The sequence below is a fragment of the Cariama cristata genome, unplaced genomic scaffold, assembly GCF_000690535.1.
Source record: "Cariama cristata isolate BGI_N322 unplaced genomic scaffold, ASM69053v1 scaffold36975, whole genome shotgun sequence".
NCBI lineage: Eukaryota > Metazoa > Chordata > Aves > Cariamiformes > Cariamidae > Cariama > Cariama cristata.
In genome coordinates this window covers 1,973-24,740 of record NW_009616434.1, presented here as the reverse complement: position 1 = coordinate 24,740, position 22,768 = coordinate 1,973, and the positions used below count along the sequence as shown (strand labels likewise).

General features: G+C 46.4%; 3 protein-coding genes across 3 annotated transcripts; 1 reads left to right on the top strand and 2 right to left on the bottom strand.

Annotated features, from left to right (window-relative positions):
- Positions 1–1,970: 1,970 nt before the first annotated feature.
- DNAJC17 (DnaJ (Hsp40) homolog, subfamily C, member 17) lies at positions 1,971–16,332 on the top strand (the record flags this gene model as incomplete). Its single annotated transcript, XM_009700167.1, has 10 exons — positions 1,971–2,040; positions 3,246–3,304; positions 4,872–4,959; positions 5,358–5,440; positions 5,905–6,001; positions 7,080–7,129; positions 7,653–7,730; positions 8,341–8,421; positions 9,201–9,329; positions 16,119–16,332. Coding segments are annotated over 10 exons (858 nt in total), but the record flags the coding sequence as incomplete, so codon positions are not given.
- LOC104161656 (chromosome unknown open reading frame, human C15orf62) lies at positions 13,193–13,723 on the bottom strand. The gene has a single exon (XM_009700164.1). It carries the CDS (start codon positions 13,721–13,723, stop codon positions 13,193–13,195), a length of 531 nt encoding a protein of 176 aa, XP_009698466.1.
- A 1,076-nt stretch (positions 16,333–17,408) lies between the features above and the next one.
- On the bottom strand, positions 17,409–22,066 carry GCHFR (GTP cyclohydrolase I feedback regulator; the record flags this gene model as incomplete). Its single annotated transcript, XM_009700166.1, has 2 exons — positions 17,409–17,532; positions 21,972–22,066. Coding segments are annotated over 2 exons (219 nt in total), but the record flags the coding sequence as incomplete, so codon positions are not given.
- Positions 22,067–22,768: the final 702 nt, after the last annotated feature.

Below are 22,768 nucleotides of genomic sequence, written 5' to 3'. Positions count from 1 at the left end.
GGCCGTGGCTCTGTGTTTGCTGTTCTCCGGAGGTTTAGCTGAGCGATTGCTCCGGGTGCCGTTTTAATGTGATATCGCTGCCGTGGGCGCTGCTGCCTGGTCGGCTGGAGGTGTTCATAAGCGGGAAAGTCTGCTTTTTATGTTGGGTTTGCTGCCTTCAACTTACCCGTCCGTTTTCTCATTTTAACCCTGTCGGGCGAGACCTGCCGTTGGAGGAGGATGAAATCAGGTGGAGACAGCTGCAAAATTTGTCTCGGACAACATGTCTCTCGCTTTGTTTGTTTATGTGCCTTCAGAAGGGCAGCTCCTGTGTTTACTGAAAACCCAGTTGTTAGAGGGTGGTCTCGGTACTGCAGGTTCCCATAAATCATCTTTTTAATTTTGCGGGTTTGGAATTACATGTTTGCGTTTTTTCTTTAGTTTAATTGGTAAGTCGACACTAAACACAAGAGTGGAGCAACTCGGCTGGGAAAGTGACCTTTCAAGGCTCTGAGTAAAACTATTAATAACTGAACAAACTTAAACTTGAAAGGAAAACTTGATTTTTCCTCCTTAGGCTTTCTCTCTCTTTTTTTTTTTTTTTTTGCGTGGAGGGAGTGTTGTTTTTTTATCTTGAGCAGTAAAAAGCAGTAGCAGTACAGTAGGGTAAAACTTGGAAGCTACAGTCTGGGCATAACCAGTCATTGTATCTGAGGCTGCCTGGAAATTCAGCATGTGTGAAGCACAAAACGAGGGAAGAAGCCAAACATAATGCACAGGATTGAATGAGGTGAAAGACTTCAGGTGACCTCAGCTTCACTGCTGAGCTGGTCACCTATGAGAAAGCTACAAATTGGATGTTATGGTGCAACCTGGAAAGTGATAAGTATAAATTAGAGTGCTAATTCTTGATGTAAAATATGTGAAACAACTCAAAGACCCTCTGTATGCAGAGCAGCATGGCCAAAAGATGAACAAAGAGGAGGAAGACTGTTCAATTAATTTAACCTCACTGTTTAGAGAAGCCTTATCTGAACTTGCCGGTTATTGCAATAGTTGTGACATGCTCAGGGAGGAGACGTACCTCTCCTTGAACTGGAGGCCTGTGCAGGAGATAGGGTTAGCCTGGAAGGCCTTGGCTGCACATTTCCCTTCTAAGAGCTCTCTCCACCAGGTGGTGTTGGGCCACCGCTTGTTCCGCTCGTTTTAGCAGAGGACTGCTGCTTGGGCAGCTCTTCTTCCTTTCCTTTCTTGTGTGCAGATGTTTCCCTGACAAAGGGAACTCGGATCGTTAAAAGTAACTTAGCTTAGGAAGTTGTCAGTCTTTCTTTGAAGTGTAGAAGAGATTAAACAGTCTTTGGTCAAAAATTCTTCACCTTACCAAACTCAATTGTTGCACGGTAAATGGTACTTTCTCTGTCCCAAAGCTATGGCTGCAAAGAACACAGTATCCCTCTGGCTAGAAAACTGCCTCGGTGAACCAGACTTGGTGATCATGAGGTTTGACTGCTGCAATACAATGCACCTAGAAGTAAAACCCTGGCTTTGAAAATATGTCTGCCTGCCTCCTAAGTGTCCTAGGCTCAAATGCCTATCCGTGCAGTATGGTGTGACTAAAAAGGACAAGTCACTGCACTGAGGTTGAAAACTGAGCTTTTCAGAGGTCTCTTGCAATTACAGTAGGCTGCTTTACCTTTCAATGTGAGGGGGTAGTGGAGCTGTCAGCAGTCCAAAAAGGGTCTTTATTCTCTGTCAGGCCTGGGGGATGTCTAGTCATGCAAATGAATGCTGGTTCAACCACAGCCTTCTACTTATGATAGGGGGTTGTGTTGTAGGTTAAGCAAAACCAACAACAAAAGAAACCCCCTGAATAATAATTTTTTGTTTCTGCAGTGTTTTGGGTTTTGTTTTGGTTTGGTTTTTTCCAAGTTGCTTTTGTCAACACGGACTAAGCAGCCCTAACCAGTAACTCTCAATTCTGTCTCTTGCAGGTTAAGAAAGCATACCGGCAGAAGGCCCTGACTTGTCACCCAGACAAGAACCCAGATGATCCCAGAGCAGGTGAGATGGGGCTGTGCAGGCTCAAACAACTCTTTGTGTTTCTTTTCACATGTGCAGACTCCTGGAAGTGGCTCTGCTTAACTTCAGATCCGTCTTTGCATGTAATTAAGGGAATGCCTGAGTATATGTCATATGAAGTATACATATGCAAGTCTAAGAGTTATTTTCATCACTATTAGAGAGCTCTGGTTTTTAAGGTTGAATGCACGCTTATTGGTTTTAGAAACATCAGTGTTAAGTCAGTGCTGAAGTTATATTTGCAACTCGCAAAATCTTCCCACATGGTACTGGAATCCTGGACCTTTGGCCATGCTGTCTCCAGTGGTTACTGACTGGTCACTATTTTAATTCACACCTCTCATGGTCAAAACTTCAATAGCAAGCTTATAAATCATATTATCTATGGGCAATGCCCATTTTTGTCCATTAGAGACAAGGCCCTGGCTCTGTGGAACTGAGTGTACCTAGACTGTTAGCAAGGTCTGGCCTCTGCAGCTACTCTGTTTTTAAGTTTTATAGCTACAGGTGGCAGTGAACAGCAGTGGTAACTAGAAGGATGCTGTTCATCAGGACACCTCAAAGTAAACATTGTTCTGTATCTTGCGTTTTCGTATTGATGGGCTACAGTCCTATAGACTGGAAATTTATAACTGTAGTACAGAGAACATTTTTCCAGCAGAAAAAAAGAAAATATTTTATCAGCAATGAGGGGAAAGCTGGGGGCTTTGATATCTGCAGAAGGCTGAGAAGTGATTTGAAGTGTGTGCGGAGGCCTCTGGCTTATATGTGTAACCTTCCAGGAAGAGGATCAGCAACATTGATGTAAAATGCAAAATTTGAGTCTCGGGCTGAAAAGCTATTGATATGAAAGGGAGAATTTGTTTGTGACAGTATTTCAGGCTGACTGCAGGTTGAGTAATACATTTCTGTAGATGGATTCTGTTGAATTCATGTTTTCAAGATTTCTGTTAAAATGAAACGGTCCCAGTTTTTGGTTCTTGATTTACACTGATGTTTATGTAATGAATGTTGTCTTTTGTGTTGAGGTAATCCTGGCTATAGGTTGGCTTACAAATGCTTTGGAAAGATTATTCTTCTTTCTGATGTTCTGCAGGTCTCTTCCATAAGGAATTGTCTTTTCTGGTTCATCTCCAGGCCACTAGCATGGTTTTCTGCATCTTACCCTTTTTTCTTCTAATTCCCAGCGGAAGTCTTCCACCAACTGTCTCAGGCCTTAGCCGTGCTAACAGATGCAGCAGCAAGGGTAAGGATGCCCATCTCTTGGCGATGCTGGGGTTGTGTGGTGTTACTCTCTGCCAGCATGCTGGAGGAGTACTGGAAACTCTCTTCCTGTGTGTCCTGCTCTCTTCTCCAATTGTGACTTCATGAATGCAAGTCTCATCTCTTATTCCCTGTAGTTCTCCATGAGATCAATTAGTAGGTGCCAGATAAGAAGTTGGACAAATGTTCTTTTTCTGATTTGATATGCTGGGAGTAGCTCTCTCCGTTTGCTTCAAGGGTGAGATACTGTCTTTAATAATGTGTTAGACTGGGGCATATCCCATAAAAAAAAAAAAAAAAAATTATAACCACCACTGATTTCAGGGATGCATTAAATTCCCATGACAGCCGTGCATTTGCAGTTCTCTCAGAGTCAAGATCTGACAAATAAATAATATCTCTACATGATTGCTGAGGCTCAAAGCCTTTCTTTCAGTGGGGCACAAGAGACTTGTAAACAGAAAACCTCAATCATAGTCACGATCTCTGTCCTTTTGCTGCAAGAGCTTTGCAGGCTGCCAGATGTAGCTTGGACTCTTCTTGCTGTGAGGAAATGGTTCAGTGCCTACTGCTCAAGGCCTGAAAGTAATCTAGACATGTGAAGGGAAAGAATGAAAACAAAGTAAAAATGGGCAAGTAACTCTATCCAGATAAACTCAGGAGAGAAGGCATATTAAAATTTCAGATGGTAAGATTTAAAAGCATGGAATAACTCTCCTCTTTTCAAACACTGGCAAAACTTGTAATCTCCCCTCCAAGGGGCAATTAAGCTTTTGGCATCCAAGAACTTTTTGGCTTCTACATTTTAAAAAGCAAAAAGTGTTTAGCAAACCCTTCCCATGCAGGAAGGAAAAATACCAGCTTTTCTAGTTTATAAAATAAGAGCAGTGCTTTCCTGTACAACTATTCTACAAGTAATATTTGAGCATTTGTGCTGGTCTATGCCTTACCTACTACAGAAAGGTTCTGTGTAGGTTGATGAACAGATTATCAACTGGTTTAAACAGCTGCCAGTGAAATTGCCAGTTTACCCCAGTTCTTAAGTCTCTATAGTGCTAAGTGAATGTTGATGTGTTATGGCTGCTGAAGAGTCCTGATGCTCTTTTATCTCTCATGTTCATATGAGTCAAATGTCTGTCTTGTGAATAAATCTTTCATATAAAATAGACCTTTTTATTTGTAAGACTTTGCTCTAAACCAAATCTGATCTGTTACCAGTGACCCTAAAGCTACTTCTGGTGTGTTCAGGAAACCAAAATATTCTTCCCACCTCTGAAGATGGGTCTGACTTTCTCTCCAGTATGCTTTGCGGTTATTCCTGGACTTCCTCACCCTTTCAGGTTCCATCTGGAGATCCTTGGGCCTCTTCTCATGGTTTCGGGATACTTGTGTTAACTTCCAACACTTTTAGGAAGAATGCTAGCAAGAAGCAGAAAATGCTTCACCTCTGCTTACATGTTTCGATATCTGATCTCACCTTTATTCACTGCTTTCCATTTTCTCTGTTCGGCTTTATATAGTTTCACACTATTGTGTTGGTTCTCTGACAGGCGGCGTATGACAAAGTGAGAAAGGCGAAGAAGCAAGCTGCAGAAAGGACACAAAAACTTGATGAGAAGCGAAAGAAAGTAAAGCTTGGTAATAAAATCAAAACTCCATTTTCACTTGGTTTGAAGTCTTCTTTAGCTGACTGTTTGCATTTCTTCTACTGCTGGAATTCACCACTAATCTGCTGTTCGTTTGTGATGGCTGTGGTTTCTTTATGGCCGGTACAAAATAATAGCCATCTGAAATCTCCGACAGTCATGGCTGGGAGTGATCCTGCTCTGGGAAGGAATTAGGGGTTTTGATGACTGTTAAGACTACTGCTACATTGATGTGCCTGGGCGGAGAAGAGATAGCAGAGCTGTCAGGACCCTACTTTAAAATTGGTGTAGGCGTAGCCAAGTTTGTGATCTTTCCATCCACCTCTGGTCAGCAGTGTCAGCACTGAAAATTGTCTTTGGCTTGTTTTAATTTTGTTTCTTTCTCTGCAGATCTTGAAGCCAGAGAACGAGAAGCCCAGGCACATGAGAGTGAAGAGGAGGAGATCAGGATAACGAGATCATTAGAACAAGAAGTAATGATAAATTCTTAGATTTCTCTGCTGCTTTTGGGAAGAATTGCTGAAAGTCTTTACAATCATAATGAAAATTATGATGAGATGCAGCAAATTTATGTATAGCAGTCCTTCAGCCTTTTGGGTTAATGGGCCCTAAGAAAGAGAGACATGTAGAAGGGATCTTGTGGCAGTCTGGCAAATGTGTCAATCTTGGGATTTTATTTTTTGTCTGCCCTCTTCCTTTTGCATAGCAGACAGTAACAACAGCTAATTGGTTATATGCTGGCTGATAAGAGACTGTGTCACTAGGAACATGAAGGGTCCAATTTTATGAGTGCTGGAGCTGTCACAGGGGAACTAGCAGGAGGGTTGTCCCAGGAGACGGGTATAGGACAAAAGCTGTCCTTGACAGTCTCTAGCTGGCATGAACTAACCATGGAACTGTGCCCTCAGATACCCATACTGTCTTACCTCTGCTGTAGATAATACGCCTGCGTGAAGAAGGCTCCCGTCAGCTTGAGGAGCAGCAGAGACTCATTCGAGAACAGATCCGGCTTGAAAGAGAGCAGCACATCCAAGGTGAGAACAGATGAGATTGTAGCCTTCAGCCAAAGGACATGCATGTGGGACTCCAACTCTTCTGTAGAGAGAGCTCACATACAGATGCAGCCTTCTCACTTGGTCACGTTGCCATATAAAGGATCCTACTTAGCACCTTTTTCATGGATAAGTGAAAAGACTAGTATTTCTGTGGGGTTGCTTTCTTATGTGTGGCATGCTGCTCTTCAATGCATTGTTGCTACTCCTTTTCAATAAATATTCTAAAGCGCTGAATCTTCATGGTGGGATGTGGAGCCCCACAGTTATGCTGGAGGGAGCCTAAAGTCCTGCTCATCTTTCACAATTAAAGCAGTCAGTGTTACAGGCTCAAAATAGGGAATAATTCAAGTTTGCAAAAAATAATAGTTGTCATGGGGTTATGGCTTCTGTATCCCCTTGAAAGTTCTCAGTATTTATCGCTCAAGAGAGACTCTGTGTGGAGAATAAAGTTTTCTTTAGTCTATGGTTGGTGAAGCTTTACTTCCTGGAACTTGATTCTCATGTTCCTTGGGCATACACAACCTTCATCCCAGGTTTGTACAAAGACCAGCAACAAATCTTTCTGGAAATGAGCAATGTACTGAACTGGAGAACATCTGCATTCTGTGCTGCCATACAATAGGTAGTTATCATATTTGAAGTTGTCTCCTTCTAATTCTCATGAGCTGCTCAGTTGTTTTTTGCCTACCCTTAGTTTTTCCACACTTGTTCCCACCAGCACAACCCTCTTGCAGGGAAAAATATTGCAGAATCTAACAGGTCTCCTGCTTATATTTTTAGTTAGCTGTTTCTAGCCTTGATCATGGCAAGTCTGGGCATCACAGAAGGTAAAAATGCTGACATCCAGCACATCCAGTGCTACAGTTACTGATGATAGTGTTGCACAAGACTTTTGGGGCTGAAGTGGTCTAGTAGTAGAAATCCAGAAGTGTTTGCTATCGCCATACATACAATCTCAGGGCAAATTTTGTGCAAGCAAAAGAGCTAAATGGTCTTTAGCTGAGGAGTTTTCACCCGTGTTGATTCTTTTTTTTTTTTTTTTCTTTCTCCTCCTTAGGCAAGCAAGAAGGAAGTGGAGCAGAAGGCAAAGTAACTCCTAAACTAAAAGTAAGACATCCTTATAAAGCTGGGTTTTGGTGAAAAGTGACAGAATGTTATGCAGCTTTGGAAAACAGAAGGGACACTTCAGCTCTGCTGAACTGGCATGTCCGTTTGTACAGTGGAAGTGAAGTTCCTCTATCTAATGTGCACGATGCGTGTGAACAGCTCCTGTCATTGCCTTTAAAATACCCTTCCTCCCTCACCCCTTTCTCTACTGCCTGGTCTAGAGTTTTGAGCCTGAAATTGAGTGCTCTTTGCTTTAAGCATGGGGAAACATCTGCTTTTTACCCTGATAGCCATTAGAATGCTTTCCGATGTGATCTTTTTTTATTCCAGTAAGCAATGTTTCTCCCTGTTCCCCAAATAATTTGTTCCCTTTGCACATTCTGATGCTGAGATCACTGTCATGGCAATTCTGGGAGCATAACTGTAAATAGTAAGCTTGGTTAGTGTGCACATGGCAGAAGCTGCATTGAGCACAGCAATGTGTTCAAATGGACAAAATTAACTTGTCGTGTTTATTTCCCAGCTAAAATGGAAATGCAGGAAAGAAGATGAGACGAGAGGGGGATACTCAAAAGACATTCTGTTGCAGATCCTGCAAAAGGTCCTGTCTGACACTTTTCTACTACTTGATCTTCCCCTGCTCTCAATGGTTTAAGAAATGATAGTAAATTCTGGAAGCTACGTATAAACTGGAGTGGCTCATTTTCTTCTCTGTTATACAGCTTTTTCATGCAATTTTCAGAGATCATCAGCATGATCCATTAGGTGTGAACTGTTCCCCTGTATAAAAGTTAGTCTGGCTGTGTGGTTATGGTGCACTTTTGCCTTCACTTAAAGCATTATACATGAGCAGCTGTGGGAAGTTCAGAGACAGGAACAGACAAGCCTTTGATCTGATTAATGCCAGCATGTGATCTTTGTTTTCCCTTCATGCGTTTCCTGTAGCTCTGACTCTGAGCTAAGCAGCCCTCTTGCACTGGGACTTGCTGGAAGCAAAGTGTGTAGCTCTATGCCTCCCCAGAATTATTTCCTGAAGGGACAGAAATTATGACAGGTTGGAATCAGTGGAAGCATCATGCAAGACAGAGAGGGTGATGGCTCAAGCCTCACGTCTGTGAAAACACATGTTTTTTCTTTGCCTTCATTCCCATAAATTAACTTGATGTCTCTTCTGGGCCTGTAATTAACTTTTTCTTTCTTTGTCTTAATAGTATGGCGATGTGCTCAATTTGTTGATCTCGAGTAGGAAGACTGGGAGCGCAGTCGTGGAATTTGCTACAGTTAAGGCTGCTGTAAGTCTGACGGTAGACCCCAGATGTGTGTTGTGGCGAATGGGCAAGAAGGGGTCTTGCAGAAGGGCAGGGGTAGCAAACCGAAGGCCTGGAGACACTGCCTTGTCATTAAGGCAGTGGGGGAGGGTAATTAGAGTCTAAAGGTACAAATGCATGAAGGGAGTGGCAAAGCTGGAGGCATAAACCCAGAGCAGATCATGCACATAAACAAGCAGCCTGTGCATGTAAAAGGCTGAGGAAAGAGACAGTACTTTAAAAAGCAGGCACCGAGCTGTTTAATCAGCTCTCACTGAAGGTGAATTGCCCATTGTGGAGATCAGCTTAATGAGTTTTAGAGGTTATATCGGCATTTGCAGTTTAAAAGAAATCAAAATGTCTTCATTCACAATGAGTTCTAATAGTTCAGTGACTGCAGAAACAGAAACCATCAGTTACCTTTAATTTTAGTAGTTCCATCAATTTAAACTTGTACTGTACAAGAGTCTCTATTCCTCGTCACCTGTTCTTTCACTCAGATTTCCAAATAACAACAACAAAAACCCCCCACCCCAGAATTGTTTGTGACCTGATTATCAAGTGATGTGCTCTGTCGATGCTTAATGCAGATATGGACCTTAAAGGGAGCTTCTCATGTAGGGCAGCTGTGAAATCTTTGTTGTTTGTGCCCTACTTGACCTTGATGCCAGGCTGAGATGGAAAGACTTTTATGATTGTTAGTGACCTGTGAGGAAGTGGGGTCTGCAGTTCAGATGGTGATGGAAGAATATTTTCATTGTTAGGAGATGGCTGTGAAGAACGAAGTTGGCCTGATAAATAATCCTCTAAAGATTTCCTGGCTGGAGGGCCAGCCCCGGAACAATCCCAGCACTGTCCTTTCTGACAGCACTAGTCAGCCTAGGACTTCACAGGTAAGGAGACATAGACTGCTGTTATATAAATCTGTTTCTGTAGCAACCTAAACTTAACAGTGTGCTTTGCATTTATGGTAAGATACGGTGATTCCCAGCAGAGCTGAACAGAAGCTCTTGGTGAACAGCCTGCCTTTCTGCTGAGCCTTCTTGTGCTGAAGCAGTGGCTCTTTTAAAGGACCTTTTGCCTGAGTAGCAGCACACTGAGAACACAAGCTATTTGAATGACTGGATCTTTGCACAATCTCACTCTCTGTCTTCCAAGTGAAAACCAAGGATGTTCCTTGCTCGGCCCAAAACTTCTAATGCCCTTCTTCTGGAATTTTTTCTAATATACTTTGACTGTGGGAATCTTCTGGCTGATAGCTGGTTGCAATGGGTCTCCTAGAAGGTTTCTTTAGAGAGGTTTGGTTACTCACTGCATTCACAAGAGGATGAAATTTCATTCCTGAAAGGAAACTTATACTCTCAGGGTCTGCGGGAGGGATGAGAAAGCAATGTCAAATTAAATATCGTTGTAGAGACCTTGTTGTCTGCTTTTGGTCCTCTTTACCAGCGTGGTTACTTTGAGTGCAAGGTGTTAAACTCTTAGCTGCCTCGTGTTTATTTCACCAGATAATTCCTCTAAAGCTGTTGCTCTTGAATAGGAAATGTATTCCAATCACAAAACATGGAAGATAATAACATCTAGTGGTTAAAACATAGAAACCAATCTGAGGACATGCTGCAGCAAATTGTTGACTCTCTGTTACCCCTTGCTCCTTTTGTCCCTCTGGAGTGGGAGATGTATCCACTTCTTTTGAAGCATATTACATGACACTTTGCTCTATGGCACAGAATTTATCGTGTGCTCTGCGTGTCTTCTGATCTAATGAGTAATTCCTTGGCTGTGAAGGGACCCGAGATCCCTTGCTGGTTATTTGAGTTCCAGTTCAAACTTCATGTAACACTTATTCCCCTCTCTTTCTTCCCTGTGGTATAAAGATCAAAAAGATCTAATTACTGAGAGGACTCCTGCCTCATGCTGTACAAATGCCTTTAGTCTGTGTGTCTGTGTCTTGATCAGTCTTGTGTGTGTTCACTACCTAAATATTTTAGCAGCTTGTGAGATTGTTTAGTACATTCATTCTCCTGACTTCTTAAGTACTGTATAGTAGATGTATTTATACATTAGAATGCCTTGTTGTTATTCTAGTTTTGTTTAGGGTTGTATGTTTTCACTTGGCATGCATGTTTTTTGTCTGAACAGCCTGGCCTGAGCAGCATAACTTCCCAGAAATCTCAGGCAAAGGCAGTTATAGTATCATAGCCCAGGAGCCAGGCAGATCTCCATGCACAGTGTAGAACCAGTGAGAGTCCTGCAGACACAGCAGATTCACAGAGGTGGCCAGAGTGTTAGAATGCAAATTGGAGGAAAAAAAAGTAGAATCCAGTCCAGTTTATTTGAGTATCTCTCGCTAGTAGAGAATGAGAACTAGCTCATCCACACCTAAGGGGGTTGCTGGTGCAATTGGAGCTTGGTAGTGGATTCTTGGCTCTGTGGGTTCAAAAGCCCTGGCTTTTGACTGAGTGTGTCTTGGCTTATTTCCATGACCAAAGCTTGTCAGTGTGGAACTGCAGCGTCTGCCTGGTGTGAAGGATTAGCTTGGTGGAGCAGCAAGGGAGAGCAGGCTAAAGCAGCAAATGCTGTTCATGCTGTGTGGAGGTGGTGACTCACTTCTGTCCAACACAGCCTCGTCAATCCCATATTAGGTCTCAGAATGATGAGGTGATATGGCCAGTCTTGCATCGTTTCCCAAGAACTGCACTGCTGATGCTTGTCTGTCCTTTGTACTGCTTTTATGTGTAAGCAGCTGCAATTTCTTTGATTACATTGCAGTCTTGCTGCCCAGGCTAAGATCTCCAAACTGCTCTGATTTCTGCTCTTCCTACTTCCTCCAAACCCTCCCCAAATCCTGCTCTTGCTTTCACTAGGATGCTTCCACAAATCTGTAATTTGGTAATAGCTTCTCTTGGCTGTACTGCTTCTAGTTGACTTACCCTCTTTCTCCTCAGCTGTTCAACTCTAGACTATACAAAATGAGGTCTTTCAAGTATCTTTTGCCACTGCCTCAACCTACTCCCTGCCTCATCCTTTCACACTCAGTCTGGCTTCGCGTCCTTCAGGGTCCACATTCTTGCTTTCAAGCTGCACCAATCTTGTTCTGATTTAAGCTGCCCTCACTTCCTATTTGCTGCTCACTCTGGGTTGCTCCTATTTTTGTCTGAATTCCCCCCATGTTTGCTCCCACTCTGTGCAAATGCAGCTCCTTCCTTGCTCTGCTTTAGAAAACAGCTGAAGACCTGCAGCGTTCTCATGGTAACGCGCTCACTACTCATCCGCTTCAGAGCTGTGTCTGCTCCCTGCCTGGGGAAGTCAGCCAGGAGCTGTGCACCAAAGTCTTCAAATAAAGGACAGCCACACACTAGCTAGACCAGGGGGGTTTTGGAAGCAGTTTGCAGGTGAAAGCAAGGCTGAGTGTTGAAGACTCATGCTGTGAGGAGGCAGTAAGTTGCAAGACACTTGCCTCCACAGTTTCATAAAGTTTGTTTTATATTATCTGACTTCACAGACTGGTGGGAATGTAGTGGGTTAAGAGCTGTCTGTGCCTCCTCTGAAATGTCTCTGTGCGCTTTCCTGTAGCTGACTTCCAAAGCTTATGGTTGTCTGGGTGCATGGAGGTTTTATTTTTTGAGAAGAGTCCTAGTATCTAATCTGGCTATGAAAAAGGTAGGAATTGGTGACCCGGTAGTTTCTGCAGTGTACTTTTAATAGTTTGCCCTGATACTGCCTAAAATGTTCTCAGCCTGACAGAGCACTTCCCACTGTCCAGCTCATGGGGTGGAGAACTGTTCATTTCAACGCTGGGTCTTGACCTGAGCTGTGTGTGCTCTCCTTGGGGGCAGATAAAGTACCAGCAGCTCCAGCCTTCTCCCAGCCCAGAAAAGCAGAGCCATGCTGCTTTCCCACCCTCATAAAAACCTGAAGTGCCAGAGAGGATAGGTCTTGGTCACTACAGATAAGGGACCTGTCCTCTTGGTGCCTGGGCTCTTTCTGGCTTGCTACCAATGAAATGAGGCAACACGACACTTCCAGTCACAGATTACATTTATTCTTCCGTATCTGTACAGCTGATAGATCAGTGCATGCTTCAAGCAGCAGTATCTAGAGAAATTTCTTCTCCTGCTAGTAGGATAAATAAATTGCTGTTGCTGTATTACAGGCCTACATGGATGCTTACCTGTTTCCAGGCTGGGAGTGCCAACTACACTTGAGTTAGGGGAAAAGATAGCCAGAAGAAAAAAAAAAAAAAAGAGAGGAACAGCTTTGATTTTTCACATCCAGACATGGTGGGAGAAGAAACACCAATTTCTGTCTTTTGACCCTTGCCATAACTATGGCTTTGAGATGCAATGCTACTGTCTCCTTGCAAGCTGCCTACTTATCCACAAATGATGTATGCCATATCCCTTTCTGTCCGTGCTCCGCAGTGTCACAGCCACATCCCCAAAATAACAAAGTCTTTTGCCAAATAATGCCATTCTTTGACAAGGAGGAGATGCAGAGTCGAGAGTGGGAAATTCCCAGTGTGGAGAGTGGAAACTTGCCCACAACGTTCCAGCAGATAGTGCTCTCAGCTGAGCATGGAGCCTGCAAGCTCTACTCCGGACTCCTTGGCAAGGACAAGGACAGTCTGTGATGGGTAAGGCGAGAACAACAAAACAGGCTACACGCAACAGGAATGCTGCAGTATCCTTCCTCCCGCTAGGGCAGAGACACTGCCAGCAGCAGTAAAGTGTGATATGTTAAATGATAAATACCTTCAAATGGTGTAATCTCTTGGATTCTGTTTCCTGAGGGTCTGCAGAACATCCTCAAGAAGCGATAGCCCCAAATCCACTTTGAAGGACAGGAAGGGATCAGACAGGTCAGAAAGAGCGGTGCCATTCTGAGAACCTGTCTCTGAGGTCCCGCAGTCTGTAGCCTGGTCCTTGTGGAATTGAGTTTGAGTGGCTTTGTGGTATTGATGAGTAGCACCAGAAAAGGAGATGTCAGAGCGAGAATCTGTGTGATCAATGATGTTAGGGCAGCTAGAACTGTCCAGGTACAGCCGGGGAGGCTTGGGAGGTGCTTGTGCCTTGGCTAGGTTTTGCTCACTCTGACACGACAGGTAATCAGACTTGTCCTTCAGATCCCTCAAGCATTCCCTCTTCTGGCACTGTTCGTCGCTGTCCAGAGTGTGGCTGTTCTGATTCAAGATGATGACTTGGTTGCCCAGCTTTTTGTGTCTCCTGAGTGAGAAACGTCTGAAGAACGTTGTGGACTTAATGGACCCCCTCCGCCAAGTATCCATGCTGATGAAAGGCAACGAGAAGAAGGAAACTGCTGACTCTTCACAGTTGGGTGTTGAACTTAACTCAGAGGATCAGCAGCAAGCCACACAACAGGAACAACCTCTTCCTTCCCTGTTCCCGTAGCTGGAAGGAAAATGGAGAGGCTGGTATTGCAGGAAATGCAAACTTCACATTACGTCCCTGAGTTAAGGAGCAATTGGCCTGTCTTAGATATTAAGGAGTCTCCTTCAGTGGAGAAGGAATGGCGATGTCTCAGCGTATTCAATCTGTGCTGCAGAAACAAGCTGATGAAGACTAGCAAAGGCACACAGTCACCATGAGAACAGATTTAATCTAGCATCTAGAACAGAAGGGCATGTTGGTACCATGGTAACCGGCACCTTCATGGTGAAGGGCACAGTATAAAAATCTCAGTGGGTGGTTGGGAAGGGAGAGGGTGACTCAGTCACACTGAAGGAAACAACAAAAAAAAAATAGTCAAATGGAAATTTTAAAAGCAATAAAACACAGGTGTAAAAGACAAACGTTGGGAAAATTGAAGGCAAAATAGACTTACATTGTGTCGTAGCAGCCCCTGAGTCCAGCAGGCGGAGAGGAGAAACTGCTGAAGCACTCGTAGAACTGTCTCTACCAGATTCACCAGATTACTGGGACATTGGAAGAAGCAAGTCCAGGGACGGTTCAGCCAAGTTGGCCCCGGAATGCTAAAAATCCACAATGCCTCCTCTTCATGTGCCTCCTGTCACTGCTTCCCAGGCTGCAGTTCCTTGTGCGTATGTATTTGTTTTGAGCCAAGCCCTTGCTGAGTCAGCCACGTCAGAAACTGGGTTTTACACTATTGGTAGCTGCCAGGATTGCAGGAAGTAGGTGTGTGGAGTGGCAAGGCATCAGCCCACACTCTGCCTGGGGAGAAAGCAAGCTCCCTTGGAGGCACCCGGCTTGCTTGAGAACTGTCAACGTGAATATCGACTTGGAGCCCATCTTGAATCAGACTCTTTCTTCTCTTGGTGCTCTCTCTTCTGCCACTTCTGATGGCTTGTTGTATCAGCAAGGCTCCCAAATGAGGCTGGAAACCATCTCTTGTGTGGTTTAAATTAAATCCAGAGTGTGAGGTAGTGATTCAGGTTTGTATGGGTGATTCATCTGCATGAGTCTCATGTAGGCTATTTCATTCAGCCAAGCAAATGACAGTAGTTATCTGTGGTTAGTGGACAGGAACTTTGAAGAAGCCTAGTTCTGCTGCTGAAGGCTGATACAATCTGGTGCTTTCTCAGACACTATGAAAATCTGTGCTGTGCAGTACTGAAAGGTTATTTCATTCATGCAGCTCCTAAGATACCAATTATGGCATATTAATCTCTTAATTTCCTGGTCTAAGTTTCTCATCTATTGTGGGCTTCTATTTTGTCCTCGCAGCTAGACACTCTGCAGTTGGAGGAACCACTTTGCTGGCACATGATAACAAATTTGCACTTGCCCTGTTTTTATGCAGAATCTTACTTAGCTATTCTATTGCCTTTTCATCCCTTCTATTTTCTATTTAAGATGTCCTTAAATGACTATTAAATCTAGTCCTTAGAAAAAGGAATGTGAGTTGGTTTTGGTTTTTTTTCCCCCATTCACCTTCTGTCAAGATGCTTTTCTTTCTACCTGAACTGTCAAGCAAATGAGATGGATGTTTCCAAGCATTGCAGTGCTTTGAATACATCCGAAATAGTACGGCCACCTACTAATGTTAAATGGCTTTTGAAAGCAGAGTGCCAAAATCACCAATTTGCTCTGCGATAGCAGCTGTCATCTGCTGCCTACATTTATTAGGTAGAGTCTGCAATCAACTTATTTGATGTGACAGTTGCTACCACACACAGCAGAAAGGCTCCAAGAGCTTCTGAGAACTAAACCACTGTTGTGTCAGGTTTGGGAACATACCTGGTGGTTTTCTTTCTGTAGCCACTTTCATGACTAAACCACAGAAAGGTCTGATTTTTATTTTTTTTTTTAAAATGGCATTAGCCTTTGTAACGGATGAAGTGTACGCTAGACTTTGTGCACCAGTGTTGTACTTGCAGAGCAAGCTTGTCGTCCAGAATAACCAGCCACAGCGAGGCCAGCCATGTTTCCCATCCAACCTCGTGAGCAGGGAGTAGCTCCAGCAGCAAGAGGGTAATTCAGGTTCCCTGTCTGTCCCACTCTTGGTCTCATCAGCAACACTGTTAGGAAGCAAGCTATTTTCTGTAGGCCTGGCAGCTTTCACACCTTACCTGATTTCTCTGGGGTCATACTGCTATGAACCACCTTCCTGACTCCACTCTGTGTGTTGTGAGAGTGGTTTACGGAGAGGGGGGCTGGGGTATGTACTGTCCTTGACAGGTTGCATTTGTTTTCTGCTCCTAGGCATCGGTGGTATCAGAACGGGATTACGAGAGCCTGGTGATGATGCGGATGCGCCAAGCAGCAGAGAGGCAGCAGCTTATCGAACAGCTCAAGCAGGAGGATGAGGAAGAGTCTCACGCCTAGCATGAGAGAGCATGGATTCTCTTCACCCTCACCCCATCATTCTTCATTTCCAAAGCGGTTTCTTAATTTAAGTCAATAAACCACCTTTTTTTCTTTTTTTTTTTTTTAAAAACTGTTGTAGGCATACAAATTCTCCATGACTGCAGCCCTTATCCCTTTCCAGAGCAGGGGGGGAAAATGGTTGCATAAGCTTCAGAGTAAGTGTATTAACCTGTCAGTCTGTGCACTCAGAGCAGCTGCCCAGTCACAGAGGAGAGGGTGTGAGAGATGCTACCAGAACACCAAACCTTAGAGCTTCTTTTAACTCCTGAAAGCTTGTTCAGGAGCTGTGGATCCAGAAGGCTTTGGCAACAACTGTTTAAAAGAACCCACAGAAAGACATCGATCTCTTTAGAGAAATGTTTTATTGGTGTTACCCCTACAGGAGGATTGATACTGTCCCAAACAATCCAGCATTGCAACTGCTGCCGTTAAGATTACAGAGGCCGTACCTGAAATGTTCACAAGACCTTTCTGTGCTGCTCTAAGGCTATTTTGGGAACAGCGTGTTATGGTTGAATGGCACTCTTGGGGCTGGAAGTCTGATGATGCTGCTAAGCACGATCCCATTTGGGAGAGAGACCGGCCTTGCTGCCGAGTGGGGATTCTCAAAGAGCCTGGTGTAGCTTTAGCCGCTCCCGCTTACATTCCAGGGATGAGACAGTGTGCCATCCGTGCTGGGCCTCCCCTCCCTACCCCCACGGCCTGGGAGAAGGTATGCCCTGAACTCACAGCTCAGCACGTACCTCTCTGGGGCGGCCCTGAGGAACAGGCAGGCAAGTCTGTTATTTGAGCTTAGTCCAATGCATGCTAAATAGGAGATGATTAAAATGTAAAAAGATGGTATTTGCCAGACTGCCGGTCGGATGAATGTGGAGATGGAGCCATCTGTTCTCTGTGCCTGATTTCATCTGGACTAGGCATACTTTCCTCCCCCTGGTCTTATGAAACGGCAGGGACGGCAAGTTTCCATCGGGTCAAGTTTTGCCTCTACGCCACTCCTCCCCCTGTGCCCGAGTGCCTGGAGTCTGGGACAGAAAGGAATTAAGGGGAAAAGCTTGCTGTCAGTCCTGTGTGAGATGATCCCCAGCAGGATCTCATCCAGGTGGAACACAGAAGTCTTCCTCGCTATTCCTTGTGGAGGCACCACACCAGTGTCTGGCCCACACCTGTCATGCTCACCACCCGGTAACCACAGCTCTCCAGCTTGTTCAAGACTATCCGTGGTGCGTCGTTCACATAATACTCCCAGCTGCGAGCAGGAAAGAAGAGAAATAAAATGAGGTGGAGAAGGAAGAGACAAGAATTTCCTTGTGGAAGTGGCTGTGCCTCACTGCTAAACCGATACAGGGCCCTGCAGGGACCACACCTGGCACGCTGTCTGTGTGATGCAATGTCGTGGTTTACCAGGTGGGAAGGCCAAACCCAGGAGAAAGCCTGTCCAAAATGGAAGGGTCACGTTAAATTGAAACGTGGTTCGGGGACCGGTTGGCCAAAGCCACATGCTGCTCGGTTAACTGGGCTGAAACTGCAGCAGAGAGGGTTCACAAGTATTCCCAGCTGGGAATTTATGGGAAAAGAGGATAATCTCTGCAAAGCAGGGAAGAATTATTTGGGTGTTTCTAAAGAATGAAAACCCAGTGTTTTGCCTGTGTCAGAGCACGTCTGTAAATGGGGTGTTTTTGAGAGCCTGTGCTTGAAATTTGGGGATTGGAAACAAATGCTGCCTTCAGCCGAGTATGAAGCCTTTGAAAAAGCAGAAGTCATCGGTCCTGAAGAGAGCTGCCAAGTCAGGTGGAGCACAGGCTCCTCTCTACCCCAGCAATTCAGGGCAGCCACGTGCTGTGATGTCTGGGAACTGACACTGGGGATCTCTGTCCAGCTTTTACTCCTCTGCAGTTTCTGCTGGCTCTGTGCGTTTGGAGCAGAGGCTGGCCTTGCCCCTACCCCATCCCTGAGGGTGCTTCTCCACGGGGGACTTGAGAGCTGTAAGACTGCTCCCACCACAAACGAAACAGATGGCGATTGCAGAACGGGAGAGTCGCACAGTACAGACACAAAAGGGGCTGAATTAGGTGAGGAAGGAGCAGAGCTGAAATGGCAAGTGTAGCCTTCAGTGCTGGATTTGGCAGCCTTTCCGTTCCTTTAACACAGTCCTTTTGGATGCAGTATTTATTCGAGCAGATGGGATAAGCTTCATAATAGTTTAGCTCTTGGATGACTCACTGCGCCAGATAAGCTGATAATGATGGGCTACAGGACCATTGGTGACCTTGTTTGGGCACCTGAACAAAGGCTCTCCTGATTTTTGTACTAATAACAATAAAAAAAGACCCAAAAGCATTTCCAAAGTTGCTCTTGTTAAGATTGCAAAATATTAATGGAGTGGTGAGTGCTTTTAAAACATGAAATAACATCAAGATGTGAAAGCTTTTTTTTTAGTTTCTCAAGACAGACTATACTTTGCTATAATTATAGATGTGGTGTAAAGATAATATGTATTATTATAAGTGATAATTTATTATAAGTGTCTTTGAACTTAATGCTTTCTCTAAGAGGCTTGCCACATACCCTTCAGATTCACATGTTGGAGTTGGTAAATATTATTCCCATTATGCAGAGGAAGGGATTGTTTGTTATTTGGAGGAACCTAAAAAACGCAGAAGGAAAGCTGAGTTGCCCAGGGCTTTAAACACAACTCCGTATGGAGTGAAACAAAAGCTCGCACGCAGTGCCTATCAGATATGCCACTGTCTCTGTGAGCTGGTCTGAATCGGGATGGAGTGGCTGGGACCATTTGCAAAGCCCTTCCTCCCACCTAAACGCCAGAAGGGAACCGAAAAGCGTCCTGAGACCGGAGAGGACTTCTGCACTTGCGTGTCGTTACGTACGTGACCCCAGTTGCCCTGCCTCCCAGGTGTGCCAAAACCAGCGAGCCCAGGTGAGTGTGCATGGGGATGGGATTGAGCTGGGGCAGGAGCGTCCTCCACACGCAGCTGTTTGTAGTGATGGAGCAGACAACCTCCTAGTGATACCGGCCCGGCTGTCCTTTCCGCTTCCCCGAGGACGGGCTGTGGCTGTGCCCCGGGGAACAGCTAAATGAAGGTATTAGCAGGTCCCTCAGACCTCTACTCCCAGAATCTTAACAGAGATTTGTTTGGTTTTCATGTAAGAGCAAACAGTGCTGATGGCCTTTATAATTACAGGAGATGCCGGCGACCGTGCCCAGCACTCATCCACACGTGCCTGTCCACCTGGGTGGACTCAGAAGAATCTCCTTTTCTGCAGCAGTCGAAGGTCAGGTATGTGATCCTTGGCCCTGGGCTGGCTACCAGAAACGCGCGGGCTGGGACCGAGCCCACCTTCGCCCTTGCTAAAGCCCAGATGCCCCCGAGGTTCTGCCTCTGCACATCCGATAGGGGAGCGACCGTGCCTGCCTTAATGACGTGCTGCTCACAGTACCTGGTGCGGAGCTGCATAACAGGATCAGTGCTCTCCCTTATTAGAGGCAATTAAGTACTTCACCTGTATATTACAGTGCCCCAGCAAGTCCACACTGCTTAGACCTTTTTTTCCAGGCTCCCTCCAAGGTCATGGTTAAGATTTTGGGCCCCACGGTGCTACAGGAGGGGCAAGATTTGCAGCATCCTATAGCCAGCCTTACTGCTAGCGAAGCCTGACAGTCAGGTGGATGGAAAATCCTGCTCGGCCATGGTGCAAACACCGGGGCTCTCACCCCCGGCAGGGATCTTTGGCAGAGAGGCAGCCAGGGCTCACCCCGCTGGTGCATGCCGCCGTGCCTCTCCGGGTGTCAGCAGGCACATCCCAGCCGGGTTATTTTCTCCACCCGCTGTTGCTCAAGCGCAAACGGGGAAGACGTGCCGCGGGGACGCAGCGGAGTTCCCCTGGGTATAACACACGCTGTACCAAGAGACTCGTGGGGCAAGAGGGAGCTCAAAACGCTGCAGGCCACGGGGCGGGAAGAAGGGTGGTGAATCCACCAGGGAGAGCCCACAGAAAGCTCAGATCCCTTCTCCCAAACAAGCAAAACGTGGCACTCCGGTTCCTTATAACGCCACATCTCCTCCCTGGCTGCTGGGGCAGGCACCGCGGAGGCATTTTATTTTCCGCCCAAATCCTAGGGATCCTTGCCCCGGTCTCTCAGGAGCCAGCAGCACTTCTTCCTTCTTGAAGCCTCTTCTTTTTCTCCCCGCTCGGGTCTCCCTCCTCTCATTGCACAGCTCCCTGCCTGCTCCCAGGCTTGGCTTGGCAGGCAGCAGCGTGGAGCTGACGCCAATCTCCTGGCTGCCCACGGGGTCGGGAATAGCAGCGCAGAGATGCCTCAGCCCAGCAAACCCACCCCGAGCCGCTCGGCAGGGAGGGGAGAGACAGGAGGGGTCCCAGATCATCCTTCCCGCAGATGCGGGGAGCTGGCCGTGGCCTGAGTTTGCATTTGGAAGGGTTTCTCGTTAACAGGGGGCCCTTCAGTTGTTTTTATCTCCTCTTTCTTTGAAATCTCCCACCCCGCTCAGGTTTTTAACGCTGCGGGAACTGAGGACCCAGACCTCGACGTTTGCCAGGCTGGTACTGAGTAGGTGGGCTTTCCCAGCTCCGCCGATGGAAGTGTGAGAACGTACTGGGACCGAGAGGCCCCTTCTGTTTAACGCCTGGTTCTCCTCCTCCTCCTCCTCTGCGCCACAGCGCGAGTGGGCAAGCTTGAGCAGAAATCTGACTGCTCCTCTCTGTTGTTTTAGTTTGCATTTGGGGTTTTGTTTTGCTTTGCAGTTTGTTTTTTTTTTTCTCCTGGAGAAAAACAAGAAGTGAGAGATCAAGTGGGGAAAAGAGAAAAAAAAAAAAGTGGGCCAAGATGTAAAGACCATGCTGGTAACATCTCCAAGTTGCCCTTTGGTGAAGGCTGGTGTCAAACTCGGCGTGGGCAGAGAGAGAGAGATGGGGACATGGAGAGGCATCAAATATATACGGCCCGGGAACACACAGGCTGATGGGTCTGAGGTGGGGAGGGACCCGACGGGAAGCAGCTGCAGCTCTGGGGCTCAGCAGCCCAAGGACAAGTTCTTCAGGAGCTGTCGAGGGGGGCTGGCTTGGATGCTCGGTAACGGGGAGAAGCCTCACGCTGCGCTGGAGAGTGTGGCGGGATGGGACAGACTGCGGGCAAGCGCGACCGGTGGCTTGGCACCAAAAAAGGCCGCAGCCGGAGCAAGGCTGCGATGGGCACCCTTCGCTTCTGAGCATCTCGGGGCTGGAAATGCTAATAAAACAGAGAAGGTTTGTCTTTTAGGATTAAGAGTGGGATGAAGGCAGATAAAGTTATGCAGAAAGATTCCAATGCTCACTGTGTTTGTTTTACTTCAGCCAGGGCGTGCGTCAGGTAGCAGCCAGAAGCATCCCCAGCCTCTGAGGGGTAAGGAGAGGGGGGAGGTGGGTCGGGTGCTAAAACGAGGTGAAAGCAAGGAAAAGAAAGAACAAAAGTACACACCAGGCAGCGTTTCCTTGGGTGAGCATTAACAGGCAGGGCAATGACACATGCATGCCCTTCAGCATCAAACTAGTCTCAGGTTTAAATGTGCAGGTGGAAGGTGCCACGGTGAATATGAGGAGTGAAAACGTTCCAGATTTTCTTGGGAAAATAAGGAGAGGGGAGAGCCTGAAATGCTGCAGAGGAGGACTTACAAGTGGTTCCCCAGCATGTTCCTCTTCGTGGCCCCCAGGAAGCTCATCAGGCTGGGATCGGAATGCTCATCTCCCACCATGGTGGGGCCAACCTCCTGCAGGGAAAGGCAGCAGAGCGGGTGAGCGATGCGCGGCAGCACAGCCAGCCCCCTCCCCGCTCCCCGGCACAGCTCCAGTAAGGGTTTTACTGGGAAGGGAATTGCTGCGAGCCACCGGCCGTCCCAGGAGAGGACCTTTGGCTTCGCTCCTGAAGGGCCATCTGCTGGATGAGCTCCCGGCGGCTCTGCTCCTCCGGGATCCACCACCCAGGTCAGTAGGACAGCAACGAGGGACTGCTCACGGCCTTATTGTGCAAAACCAGCAAATCTGTGTGTTTTACTGTGAAATGAGCATCCCCAGGCCACTTAGGGATGGTTTGCCTGTCCTGGGAGAAGGGAGCGTTGGGAATGGCTCCACTGGCTGGGAAGGGCGAGAAGATCAGGGTGAGAAGGCACCACAGAGACTCTGGGGCAGAAGAGCACCCTTGGGATGACAAGGGACGGTCGCACTCCCTTGGAAGCGAGAGGAGACCGGGGGGGAGGCAGTCAGGGATGTCCGTCGTCTCGCCACCGGAGCTGTCAGGTGGACTTCCCACATGTCTCATGGGGGGACAGGGGCATTTCTGTGCAGTGCTCCCAAAATGGTATTTTATGAGATATTCCTGGGCTGGAGGTATTCCAGAACTAAGGGCAAGGGCACAGCAGTGTCAGACAATGTGACCCCCGCGATGACTGTCTGCTCCCAACCGACCCGCAGCA